The sequence below is a fragment of the Corapipo altera genome, unplaced genomic scaffold (genome assembly GCF_003945725.1).
Source record: "Corapipo altera isolate COAL_440 unplaced genomic scaffold, ASM394572v1 104, whole genome shotgun sequence".
NCBI classification, from domain to species: Eukaryota; Metazoa; Chordata; class Aves; order Passeriformes; family Pipridae; genus Corapipo; species Corapipo altera.
The window spans coordinates 5190865-5218787 of NW_020884920.1; the positions used below are offsets into that span (position 1 = coordinate 5190865).

Consider the following 27923-nt stretch of genomic DNA (forward strand, 5'->3'; position numbering starts at 1 on the left):
CGCCGGCCGCGCCCGCCCCGCCCGGTACCGCGCCGCCGCCACCGCTGTTGCCGCCGCCGCCGCCGGCCCCACCATGATGAAGTTTCGGTTCCGGCGGCAGGGTGCCGACCCGCACCGCGACCGCCTCCGCCACGACCTCTTCGCCTTCAGCAAGGTGCGTCCAGGGCGAGCGCGGGGCGCGGCGGAGGGTCCCGGTGGGGCGGCGACCACCGGGAGGCATCGGGAGGCACCGGGCGGGGTGCGGTGTGCGGGCACCCCCCGTCCCTGGGGGCGCGGCGCTGCGGGACCCCACGGCGCGGGATGCTGCCCGCGGGGAGGCGGGCGGCGTGCAGGGCACCGCCTCCCCCTGGAGCACCGTGAATCCCCGGGAAGCCGCGCACCGGGACCCCCCGGCACCCCCGGGGAGGGGGCACTCTCGGTGGGACGGGGCTGCCGGGGCGGGGGACCCCCGGGATCAGGGGTGCGGGAGGATACACCCCCGGGGGTGGCTACCGGGAGCTCCCGGGTGCGGGATGCGCCCCGGGGGGCTGCGCTTCTCCCGCGGAGTGCACGGGGGCAGGATGCGACCCCCGCACCGGCGCAACATCCCTTCTCCCAGCCCCTTCCCGGAGCGTCCCTGTTCCCACACTCACCCTGTCCCGGGGCTTCCCCCAGGCCTCGCTCGCCGGCGTTTCGGGGTGTCCCGTGGTCCCCCACCCTGTCTGGCCCTGGAGCATCCCTGGCTGCACCCCCCGTGCGGGGCTCAGGCCCTCGCCCCAATCCCCGCAGGAGTGGGATATTGGTGGTGCCGGACCCCCTGTGTCGGCAGGAAGGGCTGTGGCGATGACCCCCGAGGCTTGATCCCCTTGCACCCCAAATTGTGTCTGTGGGGTTTGGGGGTCATCGGACTCGCAGAGTTTGGGCACTGGGGACGTTTCCCACTCGGTTCCCTCATTCGGGTGGGGGACGCCCCCAAGCTCATCAAACTACGCTGGAGGGACCCTGCGAACCGTGGGGTGGGGGACCTTTCCCTCAGGGCATCGGGCTGTGCCGGCGGGTGCCCGCCTGGGACTCCCTGCACCCCATCCCGGGAGCCCCGCGGCGTTGGGACCACCCTCCCGCGATGGCCCCGGGGGGTAGGAGACCACCGGTAGTGGCCCCTGGATGAGCCCAAACCGTGTCTGTCCATCCTCTGGCACGTCCTAGCACTGCCGTTGGGTACTTGCCCAACTCCCCGCCGTGCACCAGAGGGATCCCGGGGTTGTCCCACGGTGGGGCCGAGCTGGGAGGTGTCGGGGTGTGCTGTGGGGTAAGTTCGGAGCCAGCAGCCCCTGCCCAGCACAGCCCTGACCCCCCCGGAGGGGGTCTGGCCGGGGTGCAAGGCTCAGCCCAGCTGGAGCCCCCCGTTTTTGGGGAGTACATTCTCATGGCTGGATCCTGCCCGAGGGGGCATCCTGTGGGGTCTGTGCCGGTGGGATGTCCTGGGGGAGGGCCGGGGGCAGCCCCGCTCCGACCGTCCCAGTGCTGAGGCCGCCGGCTGCCCACCTGCCTCCCATTAACGGTTGTTTTTCCTCCCGAGCTCCAGATCTGCCTGGGATTTGCTGTAATTTGGCCGGGAGCGCGCCTTGGCCGGCCGGCACAGCCTGCCGGATGCGGCCCCGCTGCGGGCGGGAGGGAGGGCTGCGGGCGGGGGGCTGAGCCGGGCCCCCGTCCGGGGCTGGGAGTGCTTGGGAGCAGCCGGGACAGCGCTTTTTGGGGAGGCTTTGCCACTGTCATCGTGTTGGACCCCGGCCTAAAGCATCACTGTGGCGTCCCTGCGCTGCTGCTGTCCCAGCTCCTTCCTCCAGCCCAGCGTGCATCCTGGGGGGAATCGGGGTGACCCTGGGTGGGGCTGCCATAGGGATCAGCACCCACAAGCATCCACTACCTCACCCTTTGGATGGGCTGGGACCCACTTGGATAGGCTGGGGCGCCTTGCATGGGCTGGGGACGTTGTCACGCTCCTGAAGGTGTCCCTTGGGAGGGGAGCAGGAGCTGGGTGATCACGGCTGCCGCCGGCGGGTGTGAAAAGCCGCCCCGCTGCGCCTCTCGGGATGCCCCAGACAAAGGGAGCAGGTCAGGATCCGGCCAGTCTGGCTCCGGCGGGCTCCGTATCGTCTGATCGCGCCGTGGCTGCTCAGCCGAGCTGCCCCCGGGAGCGCTGCGGTCCCCTCGGGGCCGGGGCGGTGGGTGCCCCCCGCGTCCCCCCGCTGCCAAGTGGCAGCCCCTCCCCTGCCGGCGAGTCCAGGCACGCCATCGCCGGCCGGGACTTCCTTGGGAAGGTGCCCGCGGGCGGCACGCGGCTCCAGCGGGGACGTCCCGGGTGCTGGCGGGTCCCGCTCACCTGGTTCTGCCGCCCGGCATCGGGGACCCCCGGTGATGCCACGGTGGGGGTCCCGCTCGCCCCTCCTGGGGTGTCCCTGCCTCGGGCAGGGGGTCACATCTGAAAAGGCCGGTGGGTGGTGAAGTGGTTTGTGCAAGCTCAGACCTACTCCGGTCCTCAGTGTGGCTCTTAGGTTGCTGAGTAGAAATGGGGTGAGAAGTGATGTCCCCGCTCCCCAGGGCCCCCTTGGTGGCAGTGGGGGACCAGACAGCATCTTTGTGATCCCCCATTGTAGGGGTGATGCTCAGGCTGGTGCAGATCAGAGCTGTGGGGGTTAGAGGGAGCCGTGGGAGATGTCTGGGGGGCAGTCAGTGATGGAGGGTCCCGCTCTGACCTGCCTGTCCCCGTGGCAGACAGTGGAGCACGGCTTCCCCAGCCAGCCCAGCGCCCTGGCCTACGACCCCGTGCTGCGTGTGATGGCCATCGGCACCAAGGCAGGAGCCGTCAAGCTGTATCCTTTTCCCCCCTATGAGCAGGAGGTAAGGACCCCCCCCAAGCCCTTCTGGACTCCTCTGGCTCTCTCCATCCTGGGGAATGCTTGGAGACGTGGCTGTGCTGCTTCTGGCCCATCCGGCAGCCCCTGCTCCGCTGGCGTCCATCCGTCCATCCACCCGTCCAGCTGTGCTGCAGCTGGGCCGGGCAGGGAAGGGGAGGCTGGAGGAAACCCCCACCTCACCCAAAACATCGGGGGGGGCAGGGGGGCAAAGGGGCTTGGCCGTCCTGGGTGGCATCCCAAGTGGGGGTCCTTCCCGGTGTCACCCCCACATCCCGGGGGGCTCCTGTGCATCCTGGCCTCGTTCACGCAGCCCTCGGGGGGGGCAGGGGGTGGGCAGCGGGAGCTCTGGCCGGCCCGGCGCCGGGTGAGGGGCTGCGGTGGGCGCTGAGCCCGGTCCCGGGTGGGGGGCCGAAGCAGGGGACGCCGGCCGGGCTTTTGTTGCCGGCAGCGTGCAGGGAGACTTCAGAGGGCTGCTGGCGGGCGGCCAGGGCTGGATGCGGCCCATGCTCGGGGGGCCCCGCGCCGCAGGAATGCGGGGTGGGGGCGCGGGGGCGGCTGCGCCCGCAGCGAGGTCGGGGTCGGGGTGCGGGGGGGGCCACGCTGCTCCCCCTCCCCCAGACCGGCGGCTCGCGGCCTCCCGAGCACAAAGATGGCGTGTTTTGTTCTGCCGGGGCCGCCCGGGTGCCAGCCCGGCCGCGACGTCGCCGGCCGCCCCGCTCGCCTGCCCGCCCGGGGCTGCTGGTCCCGGCTGAGCCCCCCCCACCCTTGTGGGGCTGCCCTTGCGGGGGCTGCGGTGCCCCGAGCATCCTCTGCGGGGGTGGTTTTGGAGTGGTACCACCAGTGTGATCCTGCAGCCCATGCCCACCCAGCCCCGTTCCAGCTGCTGCCAAAAAGATGCTTCTGGAGGTTGGCGGTGCTGGGGAAGCCGGGCCGGGTGAGGTGGCAGCCGGAGCTGGCCTGACTGGCGTTACTGGTTAGTGGGGGCACCCATGGGTACTCCCCAGCCGGGCTGGGTGGATCTGGCTGCAGGGGCAGTCCAGCATCGAGGGGATGCCATCGCCTGGGGGGGTCTCCTGGGGCAGCTTGGGGTCCCTGGGCTTGGACCCCTGTCCCATACACTAGTGTTCTTGAGCTGCTTGTCCCAAGGGCTCTCAGCTGGCGGCACCAGTTTTGGTGGGGAAAGACCCCAGGATGAGCGAGGATGGGTGGCATTCCCCCTCTACCTAGCAGTCAGAGCCCCCTGCATGCTCCACCTGGCACACCCTGTTGTCTGCTCTCCCCAAAACTCCGTGGCTCCTGTCTGGGTCTGCTGGCTCTGCTGTGCCTGGGCACTGCCAGACAGCTCCTGCCTGTCCGGCTGGGCAGAGCCGACGGACTGGTTCCCTGTGCTGAGGGCACCAGGAGGCAGCTGGGGGCGAGGACCCCCGGCACATGGCGTGCCCAGGCGTGGCTGTGCCATGCACCGGTGACACCGTGCTGGGGGGAGCAGCTGGCTGGGTCCGGGGGGTGTTGGGGATGCCAGGCTGGGGTGCTCCGTGCGGTGCTGGAGCCACTGTGTGGGTCCTGCCCCGGTTCCTGCCGAGTGGCGTCGCTGAAGGAGCCGGGACCAGTTGGGTGAGTGAGGCTGTGCCGGCGCATGCCGAACCCCACCCCGCTGCCGGTGCGTGCCGGGGCTCCCGGCGCCTCTCACACACCCACCCCGGCCCTGTGTTGGCCACAGCCTGACCCGGGACGTCCCGGTTGGAGTTGGAAGCGCTTGGTGGATCCCAGCCTGGCCTGCAGTGTCCCAGACCGAGGTTCTTGGTGGATCTCAGCTGAGGACAGTGGTGCCAAGGCCGGTTCCGATATGTGGCACAACAGGGATGCTCTGCCCTGGCTCTCCCAGGGACAGGAGGCTAAACTGGCACCTGCTGGCAGAACTGTGACCTAGAGGAACTGGGGGGGGTCCTGGGGTTCACTCGGGGCGGGGGGGGCTCTACCCTTGTTGTTTCTTTGACGGCCCCCCCAGATATGGTGCGCCGGGCGTGGAGCTGACGGGATTGCACAAGGAAACAGCCACTGTCACTCAACTGCACTTCCTGCCTGGCCAGGTACGTGGGTGTCCTGAGGGGGCCTGGCAGCAGCCCTCCGGACCCCCCCACACCCCACTATTATCCCCCCATCCTCAGGGCTGGCTCCTCTCTCTGCTGGATGACAACACGGTGCACCTCTGGGAGGTCTGCCAGAAGGAGGGCTGCTCCCACCTGGAAGAGACGCGCAGCTTCGGCCTCCCGGGACGCCCAGGGTCCGGCAGCACTAAGTACTTGCCTGGGGGGGTCCCGGCCGCTCCCCCGCGGGGCTGCGGCCAAAGCGATACCGCTGCCGGCTGGGAACGGCGCGTGGGAGCAGCCGCCCTGCTCCGGCGGGACGGTGGCCAAGGTCCCCTCAGTGGTGGTGTTTTCTCCACCAAGATCCTCCTCCAATCCCGACAGGGGTGCTGGGGGAATGCAGCGAAGCCCTGGGCTTTTTGTACGTGCTGGTAGGGCCCTGGAATGATTAATGGCTCTAATTGCTGCCAGCACTGAGGCCGTCCCTGTCCCCATTCTCCTGGGCCCAAGGGGAATGGGGATGCACAGATAGGGCAGGGAAGGTTCGGAGTCACTGTCTGCACGGTGCTCACACAGCCTCCAACCCCCCCTCCAGCTGCTCCCCCGGCATCACACGGGTGACAGTGGTCCTGCCGATGTCCGCCGGCACGTTGGTCTGCCTGGGCACCGAGGGCGGTGCTGTGTACTTCCTCACCCTGCCCACCCTGACGCTGCTGGAGGACAAGACGCTGTTCCCAGATGAGATTTTGCAGAGGTGAGAGCCCTGCAGGCCCCGTGCCCCCTCCCCACCACCCCTAGTCCCCCCTGACCCCCTGTGTGTGTGTCCCCCCGCAGTGTCCCCGATGACTACCGCTGCGGGAAGGCGCTGGGGCCAGTGGAATCCATCCAGGAGCACCCACGTGATGGCAGCCGGCTCCTCATCGGGTACAGCCGGGGGCTGGTGGTCCTCTGGGAGCAGAGCACGCGTGTTGTCCAGCACCTCTTCCTGGGGAACCAGGTACTGGGGCTGACAGGGGGCTGGCAGGGCTGTGACCTTGTGTGTGTGTGTCCTCATCCTGGTACTGAACCCCCCGTGTACCCCCACAGCAGCTGGAGAGCCTGGCCTGGGAGCAGAGCGGGAAGAGCATCGTCAGCTCCCACAGCGACGGCGGGTACATGGTGTGGGCGGTGAGCGGCACCGGCCAGAGGACCCAGCAGCCCGTCATGTCCACCATCCCCTATGGTATAGGATGGGGATCTGGGGGGCCTCTGGGGCTGGGAGCTGATTCCCCCAACCTGGTACCACAACCACAGGGTCGGTGTCTTCCTTTCAGGTCCTTTCCCTTGCAAAGCCATCAGCAAAATCCTCTGGCGCACCTGCGAGTCGGGGTACGTGGGTGGGCTGGAGGTGGGCACAGGGGGCACGAGGGGGGTCCAGAGTCTGATGGAAGCTGCTTTCTCCCACCCAGGAACCCCTTCATCATCTTCAGTGGGGGGATGCCGCGGGCCAGCTACGGTGACCGTCACTGTGTGAGCGTGCTGCAGGGCCAGAGCCTGGCCACGCTCGACTTCACCTCCCGCGTCATCGACTTCTTCACCGTGCAGGGCGCGGAGGTGCCCGAGGGAGGTACGTGCAGCTGGGGCCACCCCGGGGAGCGGGTGGTGGTGTGGGGGTCTCTCCTTGCAGCCATCTCCCCTCTCCCCAGGCTTTGAGAACCCCCGAGCCCTCGTGGTGCTGGTGGAGGAGGAGCTGGTGGCCATCGACCTCCAGACGCCAGGCTGGCCCACCATCCCTGCCCCGTACCTGGCACCCCTCCACTCCTCTGCCATCACCTGCTCCTGCCACGTCTCCAACGTGCCCCTCAAGCTCTGGGAGAGGATCGTCAGTGTCGGCGAGCAGCAGAGCCCCCGGCAATCCTCTGCAGTCAGTGACGGGGGTGGTGGGGAGGGAGACCCCCGAGCCCCCAAGGCTGGGCTGGTGGGCTCCATCCCTCCCTCCCTCCCTCCCTCCATCCACTCTCCATCCCTCCCTCCAGGCTTGGCCCATCGATGGGGGGAAGAACCTGGCCCAGGAGCCCACGCAGAGGGGGCTTCTCCTCACTGGGTGAGTGGCCTGGCAAGTGGGAGGGGGGCCTGGGAAACCCAAACTTGGGGGACACACATCCTCACCCCTTCCTGCGGTGGGGGATTGGGATGGGGTGGTGGTGAGGCCCAGCCACTCTTCCTGGGGTGGGCTGCCCTTCCTCGTTCAGCTTGATTGCTTGGCATGAGTGTGTCACCCTCTGCGCTGTCCTCCCTTGTCCCCCCCTCTGGCACAGTGGCTGCCAGCACACAGGCAGCTCTTGTTAGCCGGGCAGATGTCGGGGCCCCGTGCTGACAGGGCCCCCCCGCACAGGCACGAGGACGGCACGGTGCGGTTCTGGGACGCCTCGGGGGTCTCCCTGAAGCCCCTCTACAAGCTGGGCACTGCCAGCATCTTCCAGACAGACTGTGAGCACAACGACAGCCTCAACCAGGCGGGCGAGGAGGAGTGGCCGCCGTTCCGCAAGGTGAGGTGCCCAGGGCAGGGGGGCACTGCCATGGACCCCAGCACACCCCTGGCTCTGCCAGCACAGAGGGGGGCAAGCCCAGAGGCGGGCACGGGGGGTGCACCTGCCGGAGCCGTCCCGGCTGTGCCCCGGGGACGTGTCCCCCGGCTCAGGGCACAGCTGCCGTGTGACGCACCGTGGGGACACAAGGGGCGTTTGTTCCGTGGGCCCCGTCCCGCGGGTCTGCCCTGGTGGAGGGGGGAGAGTTGGGGGGTGCGTGGGGACAGACCTTCCCTGGGCGTGTTGCCATGTGCCACAGCTGCTGGGAGGATGTGGGGGTGCAGGGGGGCCCACCCCACAGCTGTATGAAGGGTCCCAGCCCCCCTTCACCTGTTCCCCCCCACAGGTGGGCTGCTTTGATCCCTACAGCGACGACCCACGTCTGGGCGTGCAGAAGATTGCACTCTGCAAGTACACGGCCAAGATGGTGGTGGCAGGCACAGCAGGGCAGGTAGGGCAGGGAGAGCAGAGTGGGGGCTCCTGGGAACCTCTCAGCTCCCCACTTGGGGACCCACAGCATGGTGGGGGCTGCAGACCCCACAGACCCCCATGGCTGTCCCTGAAGGGCTCCTACCCACGGGGTTTAGCGTGTGGCATGCTGCAAGGTGGCTGTCTGGAGGGTCCAGCGTGTGTCCCGCCAACCATGCTTGTCCCTGCAGGTGCTGGTGATGGAACTGAGTGATGAGAAGTCGGAGCATGCGGTCAGCGTGGCCACAGTGGACCTGCTGCAGGACCGTGAGGGTTTCACCTGGAAGGGCCACGACCGGCTGGCCCCCCGGAACGGCCCCCTGCACTTCGCCTCCGGCTTCCAGCCCAGCGTGCTGGTGCAGTGTGTCCCTCCTGCTGCTGTCACTGCTGTCACCCTCCACTCTGAGTGGAACCTCGTGGCCTTCGGCACCAGCCACGGCTTCGGGCTCTTCGACTATTACCGGCGCAACCCCGTGCTGGCCAGGTATGGGGGCTTTCGGTTCTGGGGACACCCCAGAGCGACGTGGTGGGGTCTGGGTGCTGAGCAGCATCGGTGCCCACAGGTGTACCCTGCACCCCAACGACTCGCTGGCCATGGAGGGGCCCCTGTCCCGCGTGAAGTCTCTCAAGAAGTCCCTGCGCCAGTCCTTCCGCCGCATCCGCAAGAGCCGTGTGTCTGGCAAGAAGAGGCTCAACGCCAGCAGCCCCTCCAGCAAGGTGGGCAGGGAGCGGGGGCCACCACGGCGGGTCCCTGTCCTCGCCGGGCAGGGACTGACCCCGTGTCCCCCTCCCCAGGTGCAGGAGGCCAACGCGCAGCTGGCGGAGCAGGCGGGGCCCCCCGAGGTGGAGATGACGCCGGTGCAGCGGCGGATCGAGCCCCGCTCGGCCGATGACTCGCTCTCGGGGGTCGTGCGGTGCCTCTACTTTGCCGACACCTTCCTTCGCGACGGTGAGATCCCCCTCCCTCGCTGGGAAAAGCCCCTGAGCTGGGTCTGGCTGGTGCCATGCTCTGGGGAGGGGGCTCTGACACTGCTCCCACCCCTGCAGCCGCCCACCACGGCCCCACAATGTGGGCAGGGACCAACTCGGGGTCGGTGTTTGCCTACGCCCTGGAGGTGCCATCGCAGGAGAAGTTCTCAGAGCGGGCAGTGGAGGCGGTGCTGGGGAAGGAGATCCAGCTGATGCACCGGGCGCCAGTGGTGGCCATTGCAGTGCTGGATGGGCGGGGGAACCCCCTGCCTGAGCCCTACGAGGTGTCTCGGGACCTCGCCAAGGCCCCCGACATGCAGGGCAGCCACTCCATGCTCATCTCTTCAGAGGAGCAGTTCAAGGTGAGCGTGGGGTTCATTGTCCTGCTGTGGAGGGGGTGGGACACAACATGTCCTGCGTCCCCATTGTGGAGGAACAGGGCTCGAGGTGACCAACCAAGTCTGGGAGCCCTCCTATGCCTGTCCCTGGAGTGGTGGATCCAAGGGGAAGGTGCTGCCCTTTCCTAAGGGCACAGGTGCCCACCCAAACCCCACAGGTTCCTGTTCCCCTCTGACACCTGGCTCCTCTCCCCCTCCCAGGTCTTCACGCTGCCCAAAGTGAGTGCCAAGACCAAGTTCAAGCTGACGGCACACGAGGGCTGCCGGGTGCGGAAGGTGGCCCTGGTGAGCCTGGCCAGCGCCGGCTCCGAGGAGCGGCTGGAGAACTGCCTGGCCTGTCTCACCAACCTGGGGGACATCCACATCTTCACCGTGCCCAGCCTGCGGCCCCAGGTCCACTACGGCTGCATCCGCAAGGAGGACATCAGCGGCATCGCCTCCTGTGTCTTCACCAAGCATGGCCAAGGTGAGGGCACCAGGTGACATCCCATGTCGATGGGACGTTGTCCTTTGCTGCAGCCCCCTGAGGCTCCCTTTTGTCTCCTCTCTAGGTTTCTACCTAATTTCGCCGTCCGAGTTCGAGCGCTTCTCGCTGAGCGCCAGGAACGTGACGGAGCCGCTGTGCCGGCTGGAGGTCGCCCGGCTCCAGGACACCTCCTGCCTCAGGTGGGACGTGCCCTGGGGGCGTGGGGGGCTTTGCTGTGGCAGCAGCCCTGTATACCCACCCCATTGGCACCGGCTCTGGATGTAACTTATCCCGTTCCTTCCAGCAACAGCTTGATGGCGACACCGAAGCTGCCACAGGCGAACGGCACCCACGTCCCGCGCAGCCCCGAGGGCCGGCACTCCCCCTCCGACAGCGACCGTGAGTGATCCCCCTGTCCCGGCACGGACACCATGTCCCGTGGGCTCTGCTCTGGGGCTGGCTTCATGGCCTGGCTGCCTCCAATCCCTCTCGTCCCCATCGCTCTCCAGGGTCCCCCGAGGAGCACTTGGCTGCCTTCTCGCCTGGCCCCATTGACTCCCCCAACAGCAGCCTGGAGAACCCGCTGGACACCACCGGGGACACCACCGTGGAGGAAGTGAAGGATTTCCTGGCGTGAGTGGGGTGGGAATGGGGTGACTGGTGCCAAGGGGCTGTGGGAGTGCCCTCAGCCACCCCTGACCCTGCTCTGCCCCAGGTCTTCAGAGGAAGCAGAGCGGAACCTGAGGAACACCAGCGAGGACGAGGCCCGGCCCACGGGGATCCTCATCAAGTGAGGTCTGTGAGGGGCTGGTCCCTGGGGTGGGAGTGGGGTTTGGACCTGGGAACCCAACGCCACGCCCTGGCATCCAAATTCCTCGTGGGAGGAATGGGAATGTGCTGTGGTCCCTGGGGCTTGTGGAGGAAGGGGAGCAGGGGGGACGTGTGTCCCGGGCCCCCCTGGTCCCCTTCTCAGGGGCTGTGTCCCCCACAGGCATCGCCGGCCTCCCTGACCCATCTCAGTGCTCGGATTCCCGGGATGCGCGACTCGACTGGACCCCCCGCGCCCCCTCCCCATGTAACGTAGACTCGCCTCTTCTCTAACACCGCGCCGGCCGCCGGCGCGCCCTGGCTCCGGCACCTTCCCCCACACCTCCCTGCCTGGCCGCCGGCCCTGGACCCCTGAGCTGGGCCTGTGGGGCACAAACTCTTCCCGGGGAAGATATTTTTCTTTTTTATACACGGTCAAGTGTCACTATCCCCTGCTCCAGAGCCCCCTTCCTGGGGGATGCTGCTGCTTCCCCGGCTCCGTGGGGAGGGCTGGGGCTCGTGGGATCCCCCTTGTCCGCCGGTTTTGGTCCCTCGGGGAGGTGGGGGGCCGGGAGCCCCTGGGCACGGCCCCCCCATACCCTGGTCTGTGTTTACATGCCCGGCTCCCTGCAGTTTACAGCCCCGTCCCCTGCCAGCTCCGGCTGCCATACAGGGACTGTCCCCTTCCCAGAGGAGCCCAGCGGGGACCCCCTGGCTCCCAGGCAGGCACCGGAGGCCTTGAGCAGCCCGGGGAGGGGCACAGTGGGGGGTCACAGGTGGCCTTTTTCTCTTAGTGGCTTCTCCAAGGGCTATTCTCCAGGTTGGGCTCCGTGCCTGCTGCTCCTTTCTGACACTAATTCCTGCCACGGGTGGGTTTGGGATGGGATCATGCTGTGGGAATACACACCAGCTCCTGGTCCTGGTCCGTGTTGGTGCTGGGTGGGGGGGGCAGATGGGGCTGCCCCAGCCCCCTCCTGCCCCAGGCTGGGCTGCCCCACCCTGGGGGTCTCACTGTGCCAAATCCCCCCCTGGGCTCTGAGCCCAGCCTTGCCCTCCCAGGGGGATGTGGTGATGCCGGCTCTGTCCCCTGGCCCATGGTAGCTGTCCCCATGGGGCTCAGCCTGGTCCCTGCCCCTCTCTTTTTGGGGATCCAGGGCCGCTGTGGCCCCCCCACGGGCTCTCTTGCGGTACATGTGTGGCTGAGGGGGTCGGGCTCCGTCGCTGCCGGCCGAGGCCGGGGCTGTAGCGTCCCTGGTAGAACCCCCCCCACACCTCATCCTTGGTTTTTGGTTTTTTTTGTTGGTTTTTGTTTTGGTTTTTTTTTTTTTGGTAAGATGAATTTAGCATTGTTTAGTTATTAAAAATACTGGTTTTTAATATTGAAAATAAAGCATTTAATATCAACTGCCCGGGCTGCAGGTGTTCGGGGAGCCTTGGAGCCAGGTGAGTGCTGGGGTTCCCCTGAGGGGCAGGATCAGGGTGGGCAGGACCCCACTTGGGAGTGAGACAGAGCCTGAGACAGCGTTGGGGTGAGAAGTGCAGCCTTTATTGATATGATCCTGATGGGCTGATCCCTGCCAGGGTTCCATCCCCCAGGACAGCTGTACATCCCCCAGCTGTAAGGCCCAGGGCTGAGAGCCCCCGGCTCTCCCCAGTTCTCCTTAGCAAAGCATCCTCCCCCCACACTGGGAATCGCTCCTGTCCCCCAGTCGCAGGGGGAGCTCGGCACTGGTTTGGGGCAGCAGCATCCCCAAGCAGGGCATAACAGGGGCCCCCCTGGAAGGGGAGGGGCCCTGTGCCAGGAGAAGGGGGGGACAGAGCCCCAGCGCTCCCCACTGGCCCCGGCTCGGGGGGGAAGCGGCTCCAAGCCGAGCCTGGCTGGGAGCAGGCGTGTGCGGCAGCGCAGGGTGCCGGGATCCGGCCGTGCCGGGGGGGGCTGTGGCCGGAGCACCAGGTGCCCCCAGTCCTTAGGCAGGTGGTTTGCGGAACACACTCCAGGCGTGGAAGCAGCGGGTGAAGGGCCAGGGCTCGTTGCCTTTCCGCACCAGCCGGAGCTTGCGGGGCCGCGTGGGGTCCTTGGAGCGCATGTGCTGGATGTAGACCTGGGGCAGAGCACAGCCGTGGGGGTCCCCAGCCCTCGCCCACCACCAGGGCTGGCATTCCCTAGCCCAGGAGTTCTGCACCACCCTGACCAGGGCCTCGAGGGGAGATGGAAGTGCCCAAATCCTCCCTCCTACAGCCCCAAGTTGGAGAAGGAGGGAGGCCTTACCTGGCATGCCTTGAGGCTCAGCTTGATCTCCACCTGGCTGGTCTGGGTGCCCACCCACATGTAGACCTGTGGGAAGGAGCAGCAGCTGGGCTCAGCACATGGAGCCACTGGAAGATCCAGCCCCAGGAGAGCCTCCTGCCCCCCAGCTCACCTCTCGCCCGTTGTCCAGCAGCATGATGTCATCATCAGCCAGATCATCCTGGCAGAAATCCGAGCACTTTTCTGACACGGAGAAATAACCCTTCTCATTGGAGCACCTGTGGGGAGAGCCAGAAGGGGACAGCATCAGGCATGAGTTTGCTAGGACTCAGCTCCTGCAAAGGGAATGGACGTGATGGAGCAGCTCTGTTTTGGTTTGTTGATTCCCAAGGGATGGACAGAGATGGGAGAGGAGGAGCCTGGGCTCTGTGGGAGGAAGGGAACCAACAGACTGGAGCAGCCCTCCCTGGGCCAGCACCCACCTGAAGAGCCGGGAGTGCTTCATGTAGTCGGCGTCTTCATCGTAGGGCTTCTGGCTCCCAATGCCCACCCAGAAGAAGTTTTCGGGCTCTTCTCCCTCGTTGATGACCTGTGAGGGCAGGGACAGGGCTGAGCGTGGCCTGGGTGGTCCCTGTCACTCAGGTAAGCTGGTGCTCAGCCCCACTCACCTGTTTGCTGTAGGAGTCATCAAACATGTGGTTCATGATGTCCTCAGCCAGCTTGGCCTCGTCAGGGTCAGCCGCCCGGCCCACCCACGTGTAGACAATGCCCTGGTTGTCTGTGCTCTCAAAGGGCACCTGGGGAACACAGAGTCAGGGCTGCCCAGGGGGGCAGGAGGGCACCCAGGCACCCCTGAGGATGCTCAGCCCCGAGCAGTACCTTGAGGATGAAGCAGAACTCGGAGTTGAGCAGACCAGCGTCCGTGTTGATCTGGATGCACCTAGAGAAGGAGCCCCCGAGGCACAGATCAGCAGGAGACCCGGCAGCTGTGCCCACCGGTGGGTATTCCACCTGGACCCTGGAACGTGTGGGTGCTGCCTGGCCCAGAGCAGCCCCCGGAGCACTGACCTGGTGCAGAGGGCCCCGCCGTTGGTGCGGATGTGGTAGAGGCTGGGCTGGGGAGGGCTGGCCCGCTCCTTCCGCTTGCCCCGGTGGATCACAAACCTCCTCTTGAAGTGAGAGAGGAACTTGGGGTTCTCCTGCTGCTGGGTCATGCGCACCACCTGGACAGGGGTGGGTGTCAGCAGGGCCATGGGGACCCCCCCAAACGCAACCCCAAGCTCCAGCTGCACCCCCCTGCCAGCCCCCATCTCTTCTGCTGTCCCCTGCCCTCAGCCTTGGAAGCAGAGAGGGGTACCCGTGTCACCCAAGAAGCTGCGTCACCTCCAGCTTGCCAGGGAAGAGACTCTCAAACTTCTTCTGGAGACTGAAGGTGAAGGTGAGCCAGCCCATGTTGGAGGCCTCCCGGCCCTGCCAGAAGTAGACGATGCACTGGAAGTCTTCCTCTGGCTGCTTCTCCTCCTCCTCTTCCTCACCCTCCTCCTCCCCTTTGCCTTCACCCTTCTTCTTCTTCTCCTCGTCCTCCTCGTACTCCACTGGCACCCAGTACCTGAGGGCCGGAACAGGGAGTGGTGTGAGGGATGGGGCAGGCTGGGGGCCTGGGCAGGGAGGTGGGGGACAAGGTGGTCCAACAGCCCCAGAGTGGGCACAAGCTGGGTGTCACCTGCACAGGAAGACATAGCAGTCGTGGGTATGGAAGTGGCCGAACTCCTCCTCGGGCAGGCGAGCGAATTTCTTGCCCTCCAGGACGAAGCCCTCCATGCCATCCAGGTCCTCGTTCCACTCCTCCATCAGCTGCTCTGCCTGTGACCCCACGTGCTCTGTCAGACATCCAGCCCCTCCACGAGCACCCAGCCCATGCCGGGGGGGAGGACTCACAGGAGCCCCTAGCCCTACCTCGCTGAGGGGCATGGGGGGCTGCCGGGGCAGGAAGAGCGCCGTGAGGTCGGCCTTCATCTGGTCCTTCTTCTCGGCGTCCTTCCGGACCTTGCCGGCCAAGCCACCATCCTGCAGCACCGTCTCGGCATTCCGGGTGTAATCCACGCGCAGGACGTCATCCCAGTTCTTGAACTTGGACTTGAACACCTAAATCACAGAATCATTAAGGTTGGAAAAGAGCTCCAATATCATGGAATCCGACCTCTGACCGATCACCACCTAGTAACTAGGACAGAGCACGGAGTGCCACATCCCGTCGTTTCTGGAACACCTCCAGATGTTCAAGGTGTAAACTGGGGAGCAGATAACACACCCTGGGCCACAGCACCCTCCCTGGCACCCAAGCACCCCATCCAAAGGGTCTGTATCCTACCTGGCACTCGGTGCCCTCGAGGTTCCTGGTGACCATGGCGTGCTTGGGCCGGTGCAACATGGTGCACAGCTCCTGGCTCAGCTTCAGCGCCGCCGCCCGCACCAGCCGCGACGACTTCCTCCCGATCCAGATGAAGACATCGGACCAGCAGTCCAGGATGTACACGCTCTTGGTGTCCAGCAGGCTCTGCAGCTGAGGGCATCCCAGGGAACAGAGGGTCAGGCATTCCCAGCTGGAAAACACCCTGCCTGCTCCCAACAGCAGGGAAGAGCAGAGCATCCCCTAGCCAGGCGCTGCTGGCCGAACCTGCCTCTCCCGGGGCACAGCTGGAGGCAGAGAGGGCATGAAACCAGTTTCACTGGTCAGACTGGGAGAACCTCCCCGCCCCATCCTACCAGGCGCATCTCTGGCATCAGATCAGCCTTCAGCCTCTTCTTGTGCTCCACCGAGAGCCTGTAATTGATCTGGGGCAGCTCCAGGTAGCCCAGACCGAGGCCGACCTGCGGAGGGGACGAGGACACAGGTGAGGGGGGGCTGCAGGACCCCAGCAGTGCCCACAGCCCAACAGACACAGCTCCCCACCTTGTACAGCTTGGGCTTGTGGGGCTGGAAGTCATCAGGGACACAGGGCCGGATCTCCTCGGGCTGCCCCCCCAGTGCTTCCCAGAACTCGGGGGTCTCCTGGCCCTGGGTGAGCAGCGTGATCTCAGCCTTGCCCTTCCGCTCGTTCTTGTTGATCTTCTCAGCGAAGAGCCTGTGGCAGGAGCAGGTGAGATGGCAGCTGGGCTCCCCACACCCCCAGCCCCCTCACCAGCCCTACCTGGCCTTGGTGGTGCTGCTCAGTGTGGCCTGTCTCCCACGCCACACCATGAGGTCGAGGCCGTGGTCCAGGAGGAAGACAAACCTGGTGGAGACACGTGAGAAGAGTTAGGAGAGAGTGGGGTGCACCAAGTGTCCCCCTCACCCTGGGGGTCCCTGCAGGGCATCACATCTGCCAAGTGGGGTTTGGACCCACATCATTGTAGGAAAGTGCTGGAATGGCCCATTTTCATCCCAGAGCTGCAGCTACACTGTCTCAGGTGGACCCTGCTGCACTTTCTGCAGGGGCCTGGTGTCCCCTGGCCACTCACCGGGGGTCCAGTGATGTCCCTTTCAGTGCCACTGGCTCCAGCTTGACATTCTTCTTCCCATAGACACGGTACAGCCTGGGGGAGGGACAGCCATGGTGGGACATGGGGCACTGCCTGCCCCACACATCCCCTGTCCCCAGCAGTACCTGGTGACATATTGTGTGTCCTCAACGGTGAAGAAGCCGCTGGCTGTGCCACCCTCGATGTAGGAGATGTCATTGTCAAAGACCTGGGGGCAAGGAGGGGGTGAGGGTGGGAGAGGAGGGGCTGGGGGCTACAAGGGAGCCAGGGGCTGGCCTCACATGGAGGAACTCTTCGCTCTCGTCCCCCATCTCCTCCCGGATGCACCGGCACTCGGCCCCCAGGTAGTTGCGGAGGTTGACAGCGTGGATGGCGGAACAGGCCTTCTTGTCCAGCGTGGACTCCTGCCCGATCCAGTAGTAGATCTCCCAGTTGAGGGAACCGTTCTCATCCAGGAAGGTCTGGGAAAGGACAGAGTGTGAGATGGGACAGCTGCATCCCCAGGCTGGGGATGTGGGGGACCCTCAGTCCTCCTCGGCTACCTTGAGCACGATGTAGCAGTCAGCCTCATAGAACTTGCCATGGAAAGCCTCGTCCACCAGCGTGGGCACGAAGTTCTCAATCTGCCAGACACAGAGGCCAGGCAGTTGCCCCACGTCCTCGCTGAAGAACTCTGAGTAGTCCAGCTGTGGCTTCTCCAGGCCCTGATCCCACCGCCTCGTCTTTAGGTCCGGTGCCTTTGACTCCCCGCTCTCCTGTGGGACGGGGGCAGGTCAGCAACTTGGGAACAACCGGGTCCCTGCTGGCACACAGGGTGGGCCAGGGTCACTGTGATGCCCTCGGGGCCCCTCTCCCACCTCTATCTTCTTGTTCTTCTCCTGGGCCACGTCTGACATCCCCTTCAGGACCTGCTTGGCCTGGTCGTCCTGGGCAGAGTCCTTGCGTCGCCGGAGCCGCATCTTGCGGGCCAGCGGGTCCTTGGTGCCGCTCCCTGGGGACACGGGGACGGGGTGAGAGGCAGCCAAGACACCTGTGGGGCACCCTATGGAGCACAGCTCATTTCCCAGGCTCTCCAGGGGCTGTCCCTCCCATCCCTGCACACTGACCCGCAGCGGCAGCGGCGGCAACAGTGGCTGGGGAGGCTCCGGCCAGGCGGAGCTGGTTCTGCAGGGAGAAGTCGATGTTGTACCACTCCGAGGTCCGATCCACCGGCTTCGGGGGCATCACCAGGTTGGGGTTCTCGCGGACATCCAGGATCTGCCAAGGAGAGGACAGAGACCTCAGTGCTCTGAAGCACCTGCTTGCAGGGACATTGAGGATGTGGCGTGGGACGGAGACCTCTGGAGCACCCTGGGCTTTGGTGAGGTGAGGGGATGTGGAGAGAGCCCCGAGTCCTCTCCCTGCCTGGGCAGAACCGTGTGTCAGAGTGCCTCAAGCCCCCCTGACCTCACTTCACCCACCCCACCCTACAGCCCTGGGATCCCAGGAACTCACTGGGGCTGTGGTGCAGCCAGCCCAAGGCAGGGGGGTGCTGGGTGCTCACCTCCACATCCGTCAGGAAGTGGATGGCCTCCGGCAGTGTCACCAGGCGGTTCTTGTTCAGCACCAGCTTCCTCAGCTTGGAGCACCTGTGGAACAGCGATGCTGGTGATGGGCCAGCCCAGGGTGATGTCCTGTCACCACACAGTCTGTGTGTCCCCTCTTGGGATCCAGCTGTGGGCTTTTCCTACCTGCACAGGCTCTCGGGGATGAGCTCCAGATTGTTGTTGGCTGCCATGAACTCCTCGAGGTTGGTGAGCTTGCCAATGCCGGAGGGGATCCCGTCAAAGTCCAGTTTATTGGAGTTCAGGTACATCTTCTTCAGCTTGGTCAGCTTGCAGATGGCCGACTGGGGAAGGGGGAGAAGGCAGGGTGAGGGAGAACCATGGAGGCACGGGCAGGGATGGCACATATGGAAAGGGACATACAGGTAAGGAGGTGAGCGCGTTGCGGGACAGGTTGAGGGTCTCCAGCTGGGTCCACTGGTCGATGCAGAGGGACAGCTCCGTGATCTGGTTGCTGCTGAGGTTGAGGCGCCGCAGGCTGCCCAGGGTGTAGAGGCACTCGGGGACACGGCTGAGGTCATTGCAGGACAGGTCCACGTCTGGGGGATGAGACAACACGGTGACAACAGCAGCCAGACCCATACCAGGGCTGGGAGAGCCCCTGCAGGGCTCCATGGGGCCCCGGGCCTACCTGCCAGGTTCACCAGGCCCTCGAGGCTGGTGGGCAGATTGCTCTGCGTGCGCTGGGTGTTCCGGAGGTGGAGGGTCTGCAGGGCTGTCATTGCTGGGAGCTGCCTGCGGAGCACAGGCCAGGGAGAGCCTCAGGATGGATGGAGCAGGCACCAGCAGACTGGGATCCAGCCTGAAAAGCAGGGTCTTACCGGAGCTGTGCGTGCAGGAGGGGGTTGTTGTTGAGGATGAGGGTCTGGAGGTGGACCAGGCGTCTCATCTGCGGCGGGAGGCTCTCCAGCTTGTTGTCACTCAGGTCAAGGTACAGCAGGTCGGTCAGGTTGATGAAGAGCTGGTTGGGGATGGTGTCGATGCTGTGGGAATATGGGGATGTGCAGGGCTGCCTGGGAGCTGCACCAGCCCCGGGCCTCCTTCGAGGAGGGGCAGAGAGCAGCACCCGGTGACAGAGGGAGGTGGCCGTGGCCAGGGGGAGATGGGAGATGGGCACCTCGGGTCTGGACCCACCTGTTGTGGCCGAGGTTGAGGACCAGCATGTTCTTGGCATTCTCCAGCTCCCGGGGACACTCCGTGAGCTGGTTGTAGCTCAGGTCCTGGGAAACATGGGAGCACAAAGCAGGTGTCACCCCCAGCCCTGCATCCAGCCACCACCTCCCAAACCTGAGGAGTGAGGGGCATCTCTGGGGGCACTGCAGCAGGAGCTGGATCAGCATATGGGGAACCCAGCTATGGCTGGAGGCACTGCCAAAGGGTCATCCAGCCCATAGGCAGCTTCCCTGGAGCTCAGGCATGGACTCGAGGAGCACGAGGGGACACTGAGGTGCAGGAATGGGATTCAGGAGGAGACTCTGCACCCACCAGCACCGAGAGGTCATCCAGCTGGAAGATGTCATCAGGGACTCCTGAGTTCTTTAGGCTGTTTGCACGAGCCACGATGGCCTGGAAAGGGGAGATGGGCAGGAATTCAGCCGCCTGCTGAGCATCCCAAGGCGGCCAGGTATGATCCTTGTGTGCCCCCAGATCCAAGAGGTGCCTGAGGACACCTGGTGCAGGAGGGGGACACTCACCCGGAGGCAGGGCAGGCCGGAGAGCTCTCCATGGAGCGTGGTGAGGCTGTTGTGACTCACGGAGAGATGTTCCTGCAGGGAAGACCCAGACAAGCCCCAGTGAGAGGAGCCAGGGCTGCTCAGAGCAACAGTTGGGACCCCACATGGGTGTGGGGGCTCCTCCATTCCAAAAGAACTGGGGACTTGGAAGCCCTGACCCTCACAGGGCTGCTGGGACACTCCCAGTTTCAAACTGGTTGTTTGGCCCCAGAGTGCCCCTGCTGCCCTCACATCCTTCATTCCTGGGGTAGCCTTGGCTGGGACACCCCAGCCCTGCTCTGGGATGCCACTGGGCTGGCCTGTGGCAGTCCCACACAGTCCCTGAGCAAACAGATCCCAGTCCTTGGAAACGGGAAATCAACACTTCTCACAGGGTGACCTGGAAACGGGGAAGATGTGGGGGTAGGTGGGGGGTGGGAGGAATCTCCCAGGGGAAATGTTTTCCTCTGGGTATCACCAGCCCGGCTGTTGCCTGCTCAGGAGAAGGAGGAATTGGCAGGCTGTGGGCGGGATGCCAGGATTTAAGGATTTAAGTCTCGCCGTGTCCCCCGAGCATGTGGCAGGGCCAGGGGGAGCGCGGCTCCAAGCAGCAGGGAGGGATTCCCTGCACCTGGCACAGGGATGGGGACTCCTGGCAGCGTTTAAAGTGCTGTGTTTGTCTGACTGAACCAACTGAAAGAGGTTCCTGAGGTGCTCCTGGACACCACCAAAGCAAAGCTGAGCCACGGGCTCACCAAGGAGCTCCAGCAAGGAAGGGCCTGGTAGAGCCACTCAAAAAACAAAGGCAGGCAGCTGCCAGCTCCTGCTCCTTATATATTTCAGCAGAAGAGGAGGAAGAAAAAGCCCCAAAACCTTAATTCTCTCCACACTAACCATCCCCCTTCCCATCTGTTAAGGGGCATAGGATCTAAGCATGGTTTTTCCTCTGGTTTTCTAGGAAAACAAGGTGAAACCAACTACCAGCCTGTCTCAACCCCACTCCTGACAGCTCCTGCATCTGATTTCAACCACACGTCGTAGCTCAGCCCTATTATTAGACACTGGAGCATCCGCCAACGAGCCACAGGGCTGGCAGGGAGCAGGCTCCCATCGGATCCCACGGCTCCAGCGGGACAGTGGAGCCCCATTCCCTCCTGAAACGTGGGGCTCACCAGCTTCTGGAGGGCAGCGAGCTCCTCGGGCAGGTAACAGAGTCCTGTGCGGTTCAGCTTCAGCCAGCGCAGGCTGGTCATGGCCTTCACGTGCTCCGGGAAGTACCCGCCCTGCGGGAGGAGGAGGGTGAGGAGACCCCCTGCCCCGTGGGGTGGGGAACTGGGGACCTCACTCTGACCGGCCCTGTGTGCCTGGGATTGTCCATTACTATGGGATCAGGAGTTGGGGGGGCTGGGATCATCCAATCCCATAAGGTTGGGAACTGGGGGACTGGGGGCTGTGGGGCTGAGATCACTTAGTCCTATGGGATTGGGAGCTTGAGGGGGTTGGGATCACCCAGTCCTATGGGACTGGGAGCTCGGGGCCATGATGACCCAGTCCTATGGGATTGGTAGCTGGAACCACCCAGTACTATGGTTTTGGGGGTGAGGGACCAGGATTGTCCAAGCCCATGGGATTGGTAGCTCGGATCACACAGTCCCATGGGATTGGGATCTGGGGGACCAGGATCGCCCAGTCCTATGGCATTAGGAGTTGGGATCACATAGTGCCATGGAATTGGGAACTGGGGTTCGGGATCACCCGCTTTCATGGGACTAGGATTTGGAGAGGGTTGGGATCACCTAGTTCTATGGGATGGGGAACTGAGGGGCTGGGATACCCCAGCACTGTGGGGCTGGGGGTCAGAATCCGCCAGTCCAATGGGATTGGGAAGCAGAGGATCAGGGACCACCTGTCTCTCTGGGACCCCATGGGGGCCCGCAGGTTGCCCAGCCATAGAGGGTGGGGGCTCAGGGACCGCCCACCCTGGACACCAGCCCCGCTGTACCGGGATTCCCCAGCCCGGGGGGGCCGGACCGGGCCTGACAGCGCCGCGCGGGGCCCGGGCTCGCCGATCCCTGTGGCCGGGGCGTCCCCGCTCCCACTCCCGTTCCCTCTCCCCCGCACCTTGAAGTCGTTGCCGCTCAGGTCGACGCCGCGCACGAAGGGCAGGACTCCGGTGGCCGCCATGGCGGAGGGACGGGACGGGACGGGAAAGGAGGGGCGGGGGGACCCTGCGGAGCCGCGCCCTGACAGGCCCCGCCCCCGGCCCCGCCCCGGCCGTGACGCGCGAAAGCGATTGGGCGGGGCCGGGAGCCACTTCCGCGCGCGGGTGGGCGGGGCCGGGCCGGGCCGCGCCCCCATTGGCTGAGGCGGGGGGCGCGCAGTAAGTGCGGGGGGGGCCGGACCCGCTCCCTGTCCCTGTTCCGGTCCCGCTCCCGGCGGTGCCGCGGCCCGGCCGCCTCCCCCCGGGCAGCGGGGGGGTCTCCGTCCCGGTCCCTCCTGGAGCCCGCGGTACCGCCCCAGCGCCGCCGGTGCCCTCTGGGGCGGCTGCGGCAGGGCCGGGTGAGGAGCGGGTGACCCTTCCCCGGCATGAGCGGTTTTTCCCCGCGGTGTCCCTTCCTTCCCCAAAATGTCCTTTCCTTCCCTAGGGTGTCCCTTCCTTCCCTAGGGTGTCTCTTCCCCGGGATACCCGTTTTCCGGGGTGTCCCTTCCTTTCCTGGGGTGTCCGTTCCCCGGGGCTCCCCTTCCTTCCTTGGGTTGTCCCTTCCTTCCCTCGGGTGTCACTTCCCCGGGATGCCCCCTCTTTCCCTGGGGTGCCCATTTTCCCTGGTGACCCTTCCCCGGGGTGACCCTTGCCCCTCCGCCCCACCCAGCCGTCCCGCCGCCGGCAGGAGCCTTTGCCCCGGGGGTGGAGGGAAGCGGGACGGCGGAACCTCCCGCCCCCCCAAAAAACCTCCCTCCCCGCGGGCTGTGCCTCCGCGGCCCCGGGTGACCCCCGTTGTTCCCCGCAGGGCGGCCATGGCGGCGTTCTGGCAGCAGCGGGGCCGGCGGCAGGAGCACGGCGGGCTGGGCGGTCTCATCGACGGGCTGGGCAGCGTGTTCGATGTGCTGCTGGCCAACGCCAGGCTGGTGCTGGGCGTGAGCGGCGCGGCCGTGCTGGCCATCGCCACGCTGGCCGTCAAGAGGGTAAGGCTGGCACCCACGGGAGCAGGGTCAGGGTTGCTGCCTGGGTCCCCAGCGTGGTGGGGAAAGATGTGCCACAAACCTGGCTGGCTGCTCCCGAGCTGGTCCCTCGCGTTTGGCACAAATGCCCACCGGTGCTGGCAGCAGTGTTGTGGGCGTGGAGCTGCCCATTCCCACCGTGAACAGCCCCGTGCTCCATTTGCCTGGAGCAGCATGCACCTGGGATGCAGTATCCCATCCAGAAAGGCACCTGGGGCTTAAGACATATTTGGGCACCTGTTTTCCACTTAAAATCCACGGGAAGAGGATGTGCACTTTTGTGGCCCTCCAAACTGGGTGTTTTTCCAAGTGGAAGCCCCACGTGGGGCTGTGTCCCCCCCTTGTGTGCACCAGAGGGGCTGTTGTCACCTGCAATTCAGGGGAAACAAAGATAACGACTTATCCCTGTGGGTTTTCCTTCTCTCCAGCTGATCGACCGAGCCACCAGCCCTCGGGATGAAGGTGATCCCAAAGCCGAGCAGAAGACCCTGGAGGAGACCTGGCAGGACTTGGCCTTGATCAAGACTACACCAAAGCCCCCCAAGAAGCAGAGAAGGGAAGACCTCAGCGAGCCCCTGCTCTCCCCAGCTCGGCCACTGGTGCCAGGTGAGGGTGTGCAGCTGGGAAGATCACCTTGCTGTGCTCTGGGCTGGCTGTGCCCTGCTCCACCACTCTGGGAGCCCTGTGTTATTTTTAGCTCGGTGTCCGGGAAGCCGACCCGATGGAGCCTGCCCTCCTGGGAGGCTCCTGAGCCATGGCCCCTTTTTAGGCAATGCCTGTGGAGACAGGAACTCTGATAACACCCTGGGTGTCCTGGCCAGTGCAGCATGGCAGGGGCTGGCGGGGTTTGTCTCCTCTGGAGTGGTGTTGGCTGCCCTCGTTTTCTGGGTCAGCTCTGCCTGCAGGAAGGTGCGCTCGGGAGCTGCTGCAGACAAAGGCTGCCTTGTCCAGCTGCCTACAGAGACGGCATTTTTCCAAGTGGGAAAGCGGCCTGGCTCGGTGCAGGGCAGGTCCTGAGATACTGGACCTGGGGCAGGATCATTTGCAGGACTCTCATGAGGGGCAGCACTGATCTCTTCGCTCTGGTGACCAGTGACAGGACCCGAGGGAATGGCTGGAGCTGTGTCAGGGGAGGTTTAGGATATTAGGAAAAGTTTCTTCCCCCAGAGGGTGGTGGGGCACTGAACAGGATCCCCAGGGCCCTGGAGCTGACAGAGCTCAAGGAGTGTTTGGGCAACACTCTCAGGGACATGGTGGGATGAGCACCCTTGGCTGCAGCAGAAGCTGCTGCTGTGGGTTACAGATGATCTGCCCAGAGCTGTGACTTCTTCCATCCCTTCTCACAGATCCCAGGGCATGCTTTGCCTCTGTGGGGGCTCCTCGGGTGAAGCCCAGCCCTCTGCCCTGCCTCACGCTGCAGGAGAAGCTCCTCTCACACCACAGCAGCCGTCTGGCCGTGCCCGAGATCCAGGTGTCCCTCGTCCCTCAGCTGGCCAGGAGCATCAGCACCCAACTGCAGAACTTCCTGCGGAGCAAGTGCCCAGAGCTGCCCTTCGGCCGCCTCTTCCTCAGCGGAGCCCTCCTGGACGGCCTGGAGGTCCTGGCAGCCGACCACATCCACCTCATGCTGCCCGTGGTCCTCGATGCCGGGCTCTGGAGCCTCATCCCGGGAGAGGACACCGTGGTGAGGAACCCCCAGTACTGGATGATCAAGAGGGTCGACCTGGGGTATTTCCCCCGTGGGTGCAGCCCCTGGGACAGGTTTATGGTGGGCCGGTACCTCTCCTCCAACGTGCTCAACGAGACCCTCCACAAGATGCTGGTGGCCTCCATCAACTGGCCTGCCATCGGCGGCCTGCTGGGGTGTGTCATCCACCCCGTCGTGGCCTCCCGGGAGCTGAAGCTGGAGGTCAAACACGATCAGGTCGAGCTGAGCATCACCCTCTTCCCAGTGGTGGAAATGGAGGACAAGGTTCTTCTGGCTGTTCCTCCTGAGGGACTGGTGGAAAACCTCTGGCTCGAGAGCTTTTACAGGGCAGAGGTCTCGAAGGTGAAGGAGCTGGATGCCGGCGACTCCGGGGCTCGGCAGCGCTGCCTCCGCATCCTGAACGGTGTCTGCAGGAGCCACCCCACCCTGCACAAACTGGGGGGCAGTCCTGTGACCCACGTCATCCTGCACCTCAGTGACTCCGGCTCCGACTGGGCAGAGGAAAGCCTGGCTGACAGGTTCCAGCAGGTGCTCGAGGAGCTGGTGGCCTACCTGGAGAAAGGGGTCCTGCCTTCCTATTTCAACCCCAAAATCAACCTGTTCTCCGGGCTGTTGGAAGAGGAAATCGATGAGATGGGCTTTGTGCTCTACAGGGCCATGTCTGAGCCAGAGCTCCTGCTGGAGTGACCAGTGCGTCGGGAGCTCCTGGATGTGGGATGTTCCTCACCCGCCTGCTGCTCCCTGCTGTGAGGGCTGCCATGCTTCTAGTTGACTAGTCAGTAAGAGGCAAAGTTCTTGCACTACATGACAAAAAAAAAAAAAATGGTTCCTGTGTGAATAAAACGGGCCTGAGCAGAGGTGGGTGTTGGCAGAAGGAGCCTTTGGCTGGGAGGCTCTGCCAAACCCGGGGCGAGGGCAGCCCGAACCTGGAGTACCCACAGGTGAGTCCCGTGTGCTGGGAGCCAAGGGAAGCATGTTTACTCTCTGGTTCCCAGTGTCCTCTGCCTGTCCCAGCTGTCAGGCTCCCCTCGTGCTCCCAGACCAGCTGGAGGGGAGCAGCTCCTTCCTGCTGCTCTGTCCTGCAGGCCCCTCAGGTGCAGTGCCCTGGGTGGGTCCTTTCACCAGCACTTGGTCTTACTGTGCCAGCACTTGGGACAGGGTGGCAGAGCCTCACCTGCCTGTAGGATGTTGCCAATCCAAAATATGCCCTGTGGATGACCTGGGTGGTTGTCTGGGCACTGGGTGGTATGGCCATAGCAAATGGGGCTGGGGGTTTATTCCTTGGAAACCCTTTCAGCTGCCAAAAGGAGTGAGCTCAGCTCTACCTCTTTGTTCCCCCCGAGGAAGGGGTTTGCTTCCAGCACGGAGCTGGGGCTTCATGGCTCTTTTCCCACGCAGTGTTTTGCTGGAAGATGTCCTGAAAAAGAGCTGCTGGCTCTGGGGAGGCTCCTGGTGTCAGTCCCTTGGAGGCTGCAGCAGGGCTGTGTCCCCTCCCCGGTGGGTAGGTGGCTGCCAGTGTCTGTCTGTGGGTACAGTGTCACTTCCAGTCTGTCTGGTCACCTTTTCACACATGTAGTGCTGCTGTCTTGAGGTCCTTTTTCCCTGGAGCCCCACGATATGGGGTGGGGAAGCAGGGCAGGAATGATGCTGTAAGCAGAGTGCTTGCAAGAACTGAAGTGGTTTATGCTTTTTATTAAGAAAATATGTTTTGTTTGGGTATTTTGTTGGGGTTTTTTGGTTTTCTTTTTGAGTGGATGCTAGTAGGGTTTGGTCTGGCTCTAGTCCCAGGGCAAAGGAATTTATTCTTATATTTAATGGGAAGAGCTGGCTTTGCACAAGGGTGGAGCTGGAGAAATCCTGTGGACTTCAGCGTGAGCAGCTGTTGTGGTTTAATTTTCTTTACAACTATCATCTTGTTTATGGGAGGAAAAAAACCTGCTTTTCCTCCCTGTCTGAAGATTACTTTGTTCCTCCAAACCACTTCCCAGGTGTTAGTGATGAGAATAAACCTTCCCTGTGCACACTGGTGTCAGCTCTGGTTTGTCTCCTTTCCCTGGTAAGGCCTGAAGTGATTCCTCGGCTGTGGTGACCTTCCCAGGAACCACCCAGGGCATCCCCTCGCTGTGTGGAGAGCTTGGTGGTGGTCAAAACCCCTCCTGCAAGGTTTTCCTCCTCCTCTTCCAAACCCCTGGCCCCCCAGAGTGCCTGGCTGCAGTGTGTGAGCTGTCTGGATGCTGAGCTAGTACCACTTTCCCAGGGCTCATCTAAGCATTCACCAGGGTTAGACCAGTAAAGCTGGTCCTGGCTGAAGCCACCAGCGAGGTTTAACCTGCTCCCTGGGTCCTGCACAAGTGCTTCCCACTGCTGTTGCCATTCCAAGGTGGTTGCTGCTGTGCTTTATCACATTCCAAAGCTTCGTAATCCTGTTATTTTAGCCCACGGGTCTGTATTTTTAGGGCACAGCTGTTAGTGGTGGGAGTGAGGGGTTCAGGGAAATGCATCCTAAGTTCTCCTGAGTAATTCCATGGATTTAGGCCTGGTAGCAATGAGCTGCTGCAGGGTTTAAGGCTCTCTTGTCTCGTGCAGACCTTCAAGTGAACCTCTGCTGCCCTCCAGGTGCTCCAGCCTCCTGCCCACCCCATGTGCTGCCAGTTCCCAAAGGATTGACCCTGGGAACTGCTGCGTGCCCAGGGCCTGAGCAGGATCCTGAGCAGCAGAGCACACAGGAATCCTGCAGATCTCCTTCCTTTGATGTGCAGAGGAAGCCCCAACAGCGAGGGAAGAGACATCCTGGCTTCCCAGGGAGTTCAGCCTGAACTCCAAGCAGGAAAACAGAGCCTCCCTTCAGCTCAGCCAGCTCTGCCTGTCCTGGGGCAGCAGCACAGCAGCAGATCCAGCTGGTGAGATAAAACCACTTGTCCTACCCCTCTGCAGTTCACTTCTAAATTACTGCAGGGAGTGTCTGCCAAGAAAGCTCCTGCATTGTTCCAGTGAGTGGAAAGAGCAAGATTTGGGTGGATGCTTTTGCAGTAAAAGCTTCACTGTTTTAAGTAGGAAGAAATAACAAGGCCGAGTTAAGGTGTCACCACATCAAATTTAAAAATTAAATAGTATTTTAATAAGAAACTTGTTTGACAAAAATAGTTTTCATCAGCTAGCAGCATCACAAAGGCATGTCTCAAAGTTTGAGGAAGAACTCTGTTTCAAATTCAGTGACTATCTAAAATGAAGGCTTTTCCTGAGCACTGCAG

At 63.9% G+C, this 27923-nt stretch overlaps 3 protein-coding genes across 6 annotated transcripts; 2 read left to right on the forward strand and 1 right to left on the reverse strand.

Annotated features, from left to right (window-relative positions):
- The first annotated feature begins 67 nt into the window (after positions 1–67).
- On the forward strand, positions 68–11961 carry LLGL1 (LLGL scribble cell polarity complex component 1). Of its 3 annotated transcripts, none has more exons than XM_027656540.1 (23): positions 68–154; positions 2755–2852; positions 4906–4987; positions 5066–5181; positions 5580–5738; positions 5819–5981; positions 6071–6206; positions 6298–6352; positions 6433–6590; positions 6670–6887; positions 7000–7067; positions 7359–7512; positions 7898–8002; positions 8211–8503; positions 8583–8736; positions 8815–8968; positions 9067–9350; positions 9588–9852; positions 9938–10052; positions 10157–10251; positions 10362–10485; positions 10568–10647; positions 10844–11961. In XM_027656540.1, exons 1-22 carry the CDS (start codon positions 74–76, stop codon positions 10644–10646), a joined length of 3156 nt encoding a protein of 1051 aa, XP_027512341.1. In that variant the 5' UTR covers positions 68–73; the 3' UTR covers position 10647; positions 10844–11961. The 3 variants fall into 3 exon arrangements, with proteins under 3 accessions (XP_027512341.1, XP_027512339.1, XP_027512340.1); XM_027656538.1 differs by having other exon boundaries at positions 74–154; positions 5066–5196; XM_027656539.1 differs by having other exon boundaries at positions 74–154; positions 5066–5196; positions 10163–10251.
- A 222-nt stretch (positions 11962–12183) lies between these two features.
- Positions 12184–21985, reverse strand: FLII (FLII, actin remodeling protein). 2 transcript variants are annotated; one of them, XM_027656537.1, is made up of 30 exons: positions 21867–21985; positions 20918–21028; positions 19728–19799; positions 19519–19599; positions 19168–19253; positions 18855–19016; positions 18665–18768; positions 18397–18572; positions 18160–18317; positions 17973–18057; positions 17536–17686; positions 17287–17420; positions 16972–17184; positions 16711–16890; positions 16555–16637; positions 16409–16483; positions 16099–16182; positions 15861–16032; positions 15674–15778; positions 15279–15470; positions 14864–15052; positions 14631–14770; positions 14291–14516; positions 13976–14130; positions 13787–13847; positions 13576–13704; positions 13390–13496; positions 13080–13185; positions 12929–12994; positions 12184–12761 (listed from the first exon to the last, which is right to left on the reverse strand). In XM_027656537.1, exons 1-30 carry the CDS (start codon positions 21927–21929, stop codon positions 12627–12629), a joined length of 3801 nt encoding a protein of 1266 aa, XP_027512338.1. In that variant the 5' UTR covers positions 21930–21985; the 3' UTR covers positions 12184–12626. The 2 variants fall into 2 exon arrangements, with proteins under 2 accessions (XP_027512338.1, XP_027512336.1); XM_027656535.1 differs by having other exon boundaries at positions 17287–17423.
- Positions 21986–22745: 760 nt separating this feature from the next.
- MIEF2 (mitochondrial elongation factor 2) lies at positions 22746–26172 on the forward strand. The gene is made up of 3 exons (XM_027656541.1): positions 22746–22928; positions 23393–23570; positions 24311–26172. Exons 1-3 carry the CDS (start codon positions 22761–22763, stop codon positions 25357–25359), a joined length of 1395 nt encoding a protein of 464 aa, XP_027512342.1. The 5' UTR covers positions 22746–22760; the 3' UTR covers positions 25360–26172.
- Positions 26173–27923: the final 1751 nt, after the last annotated feature.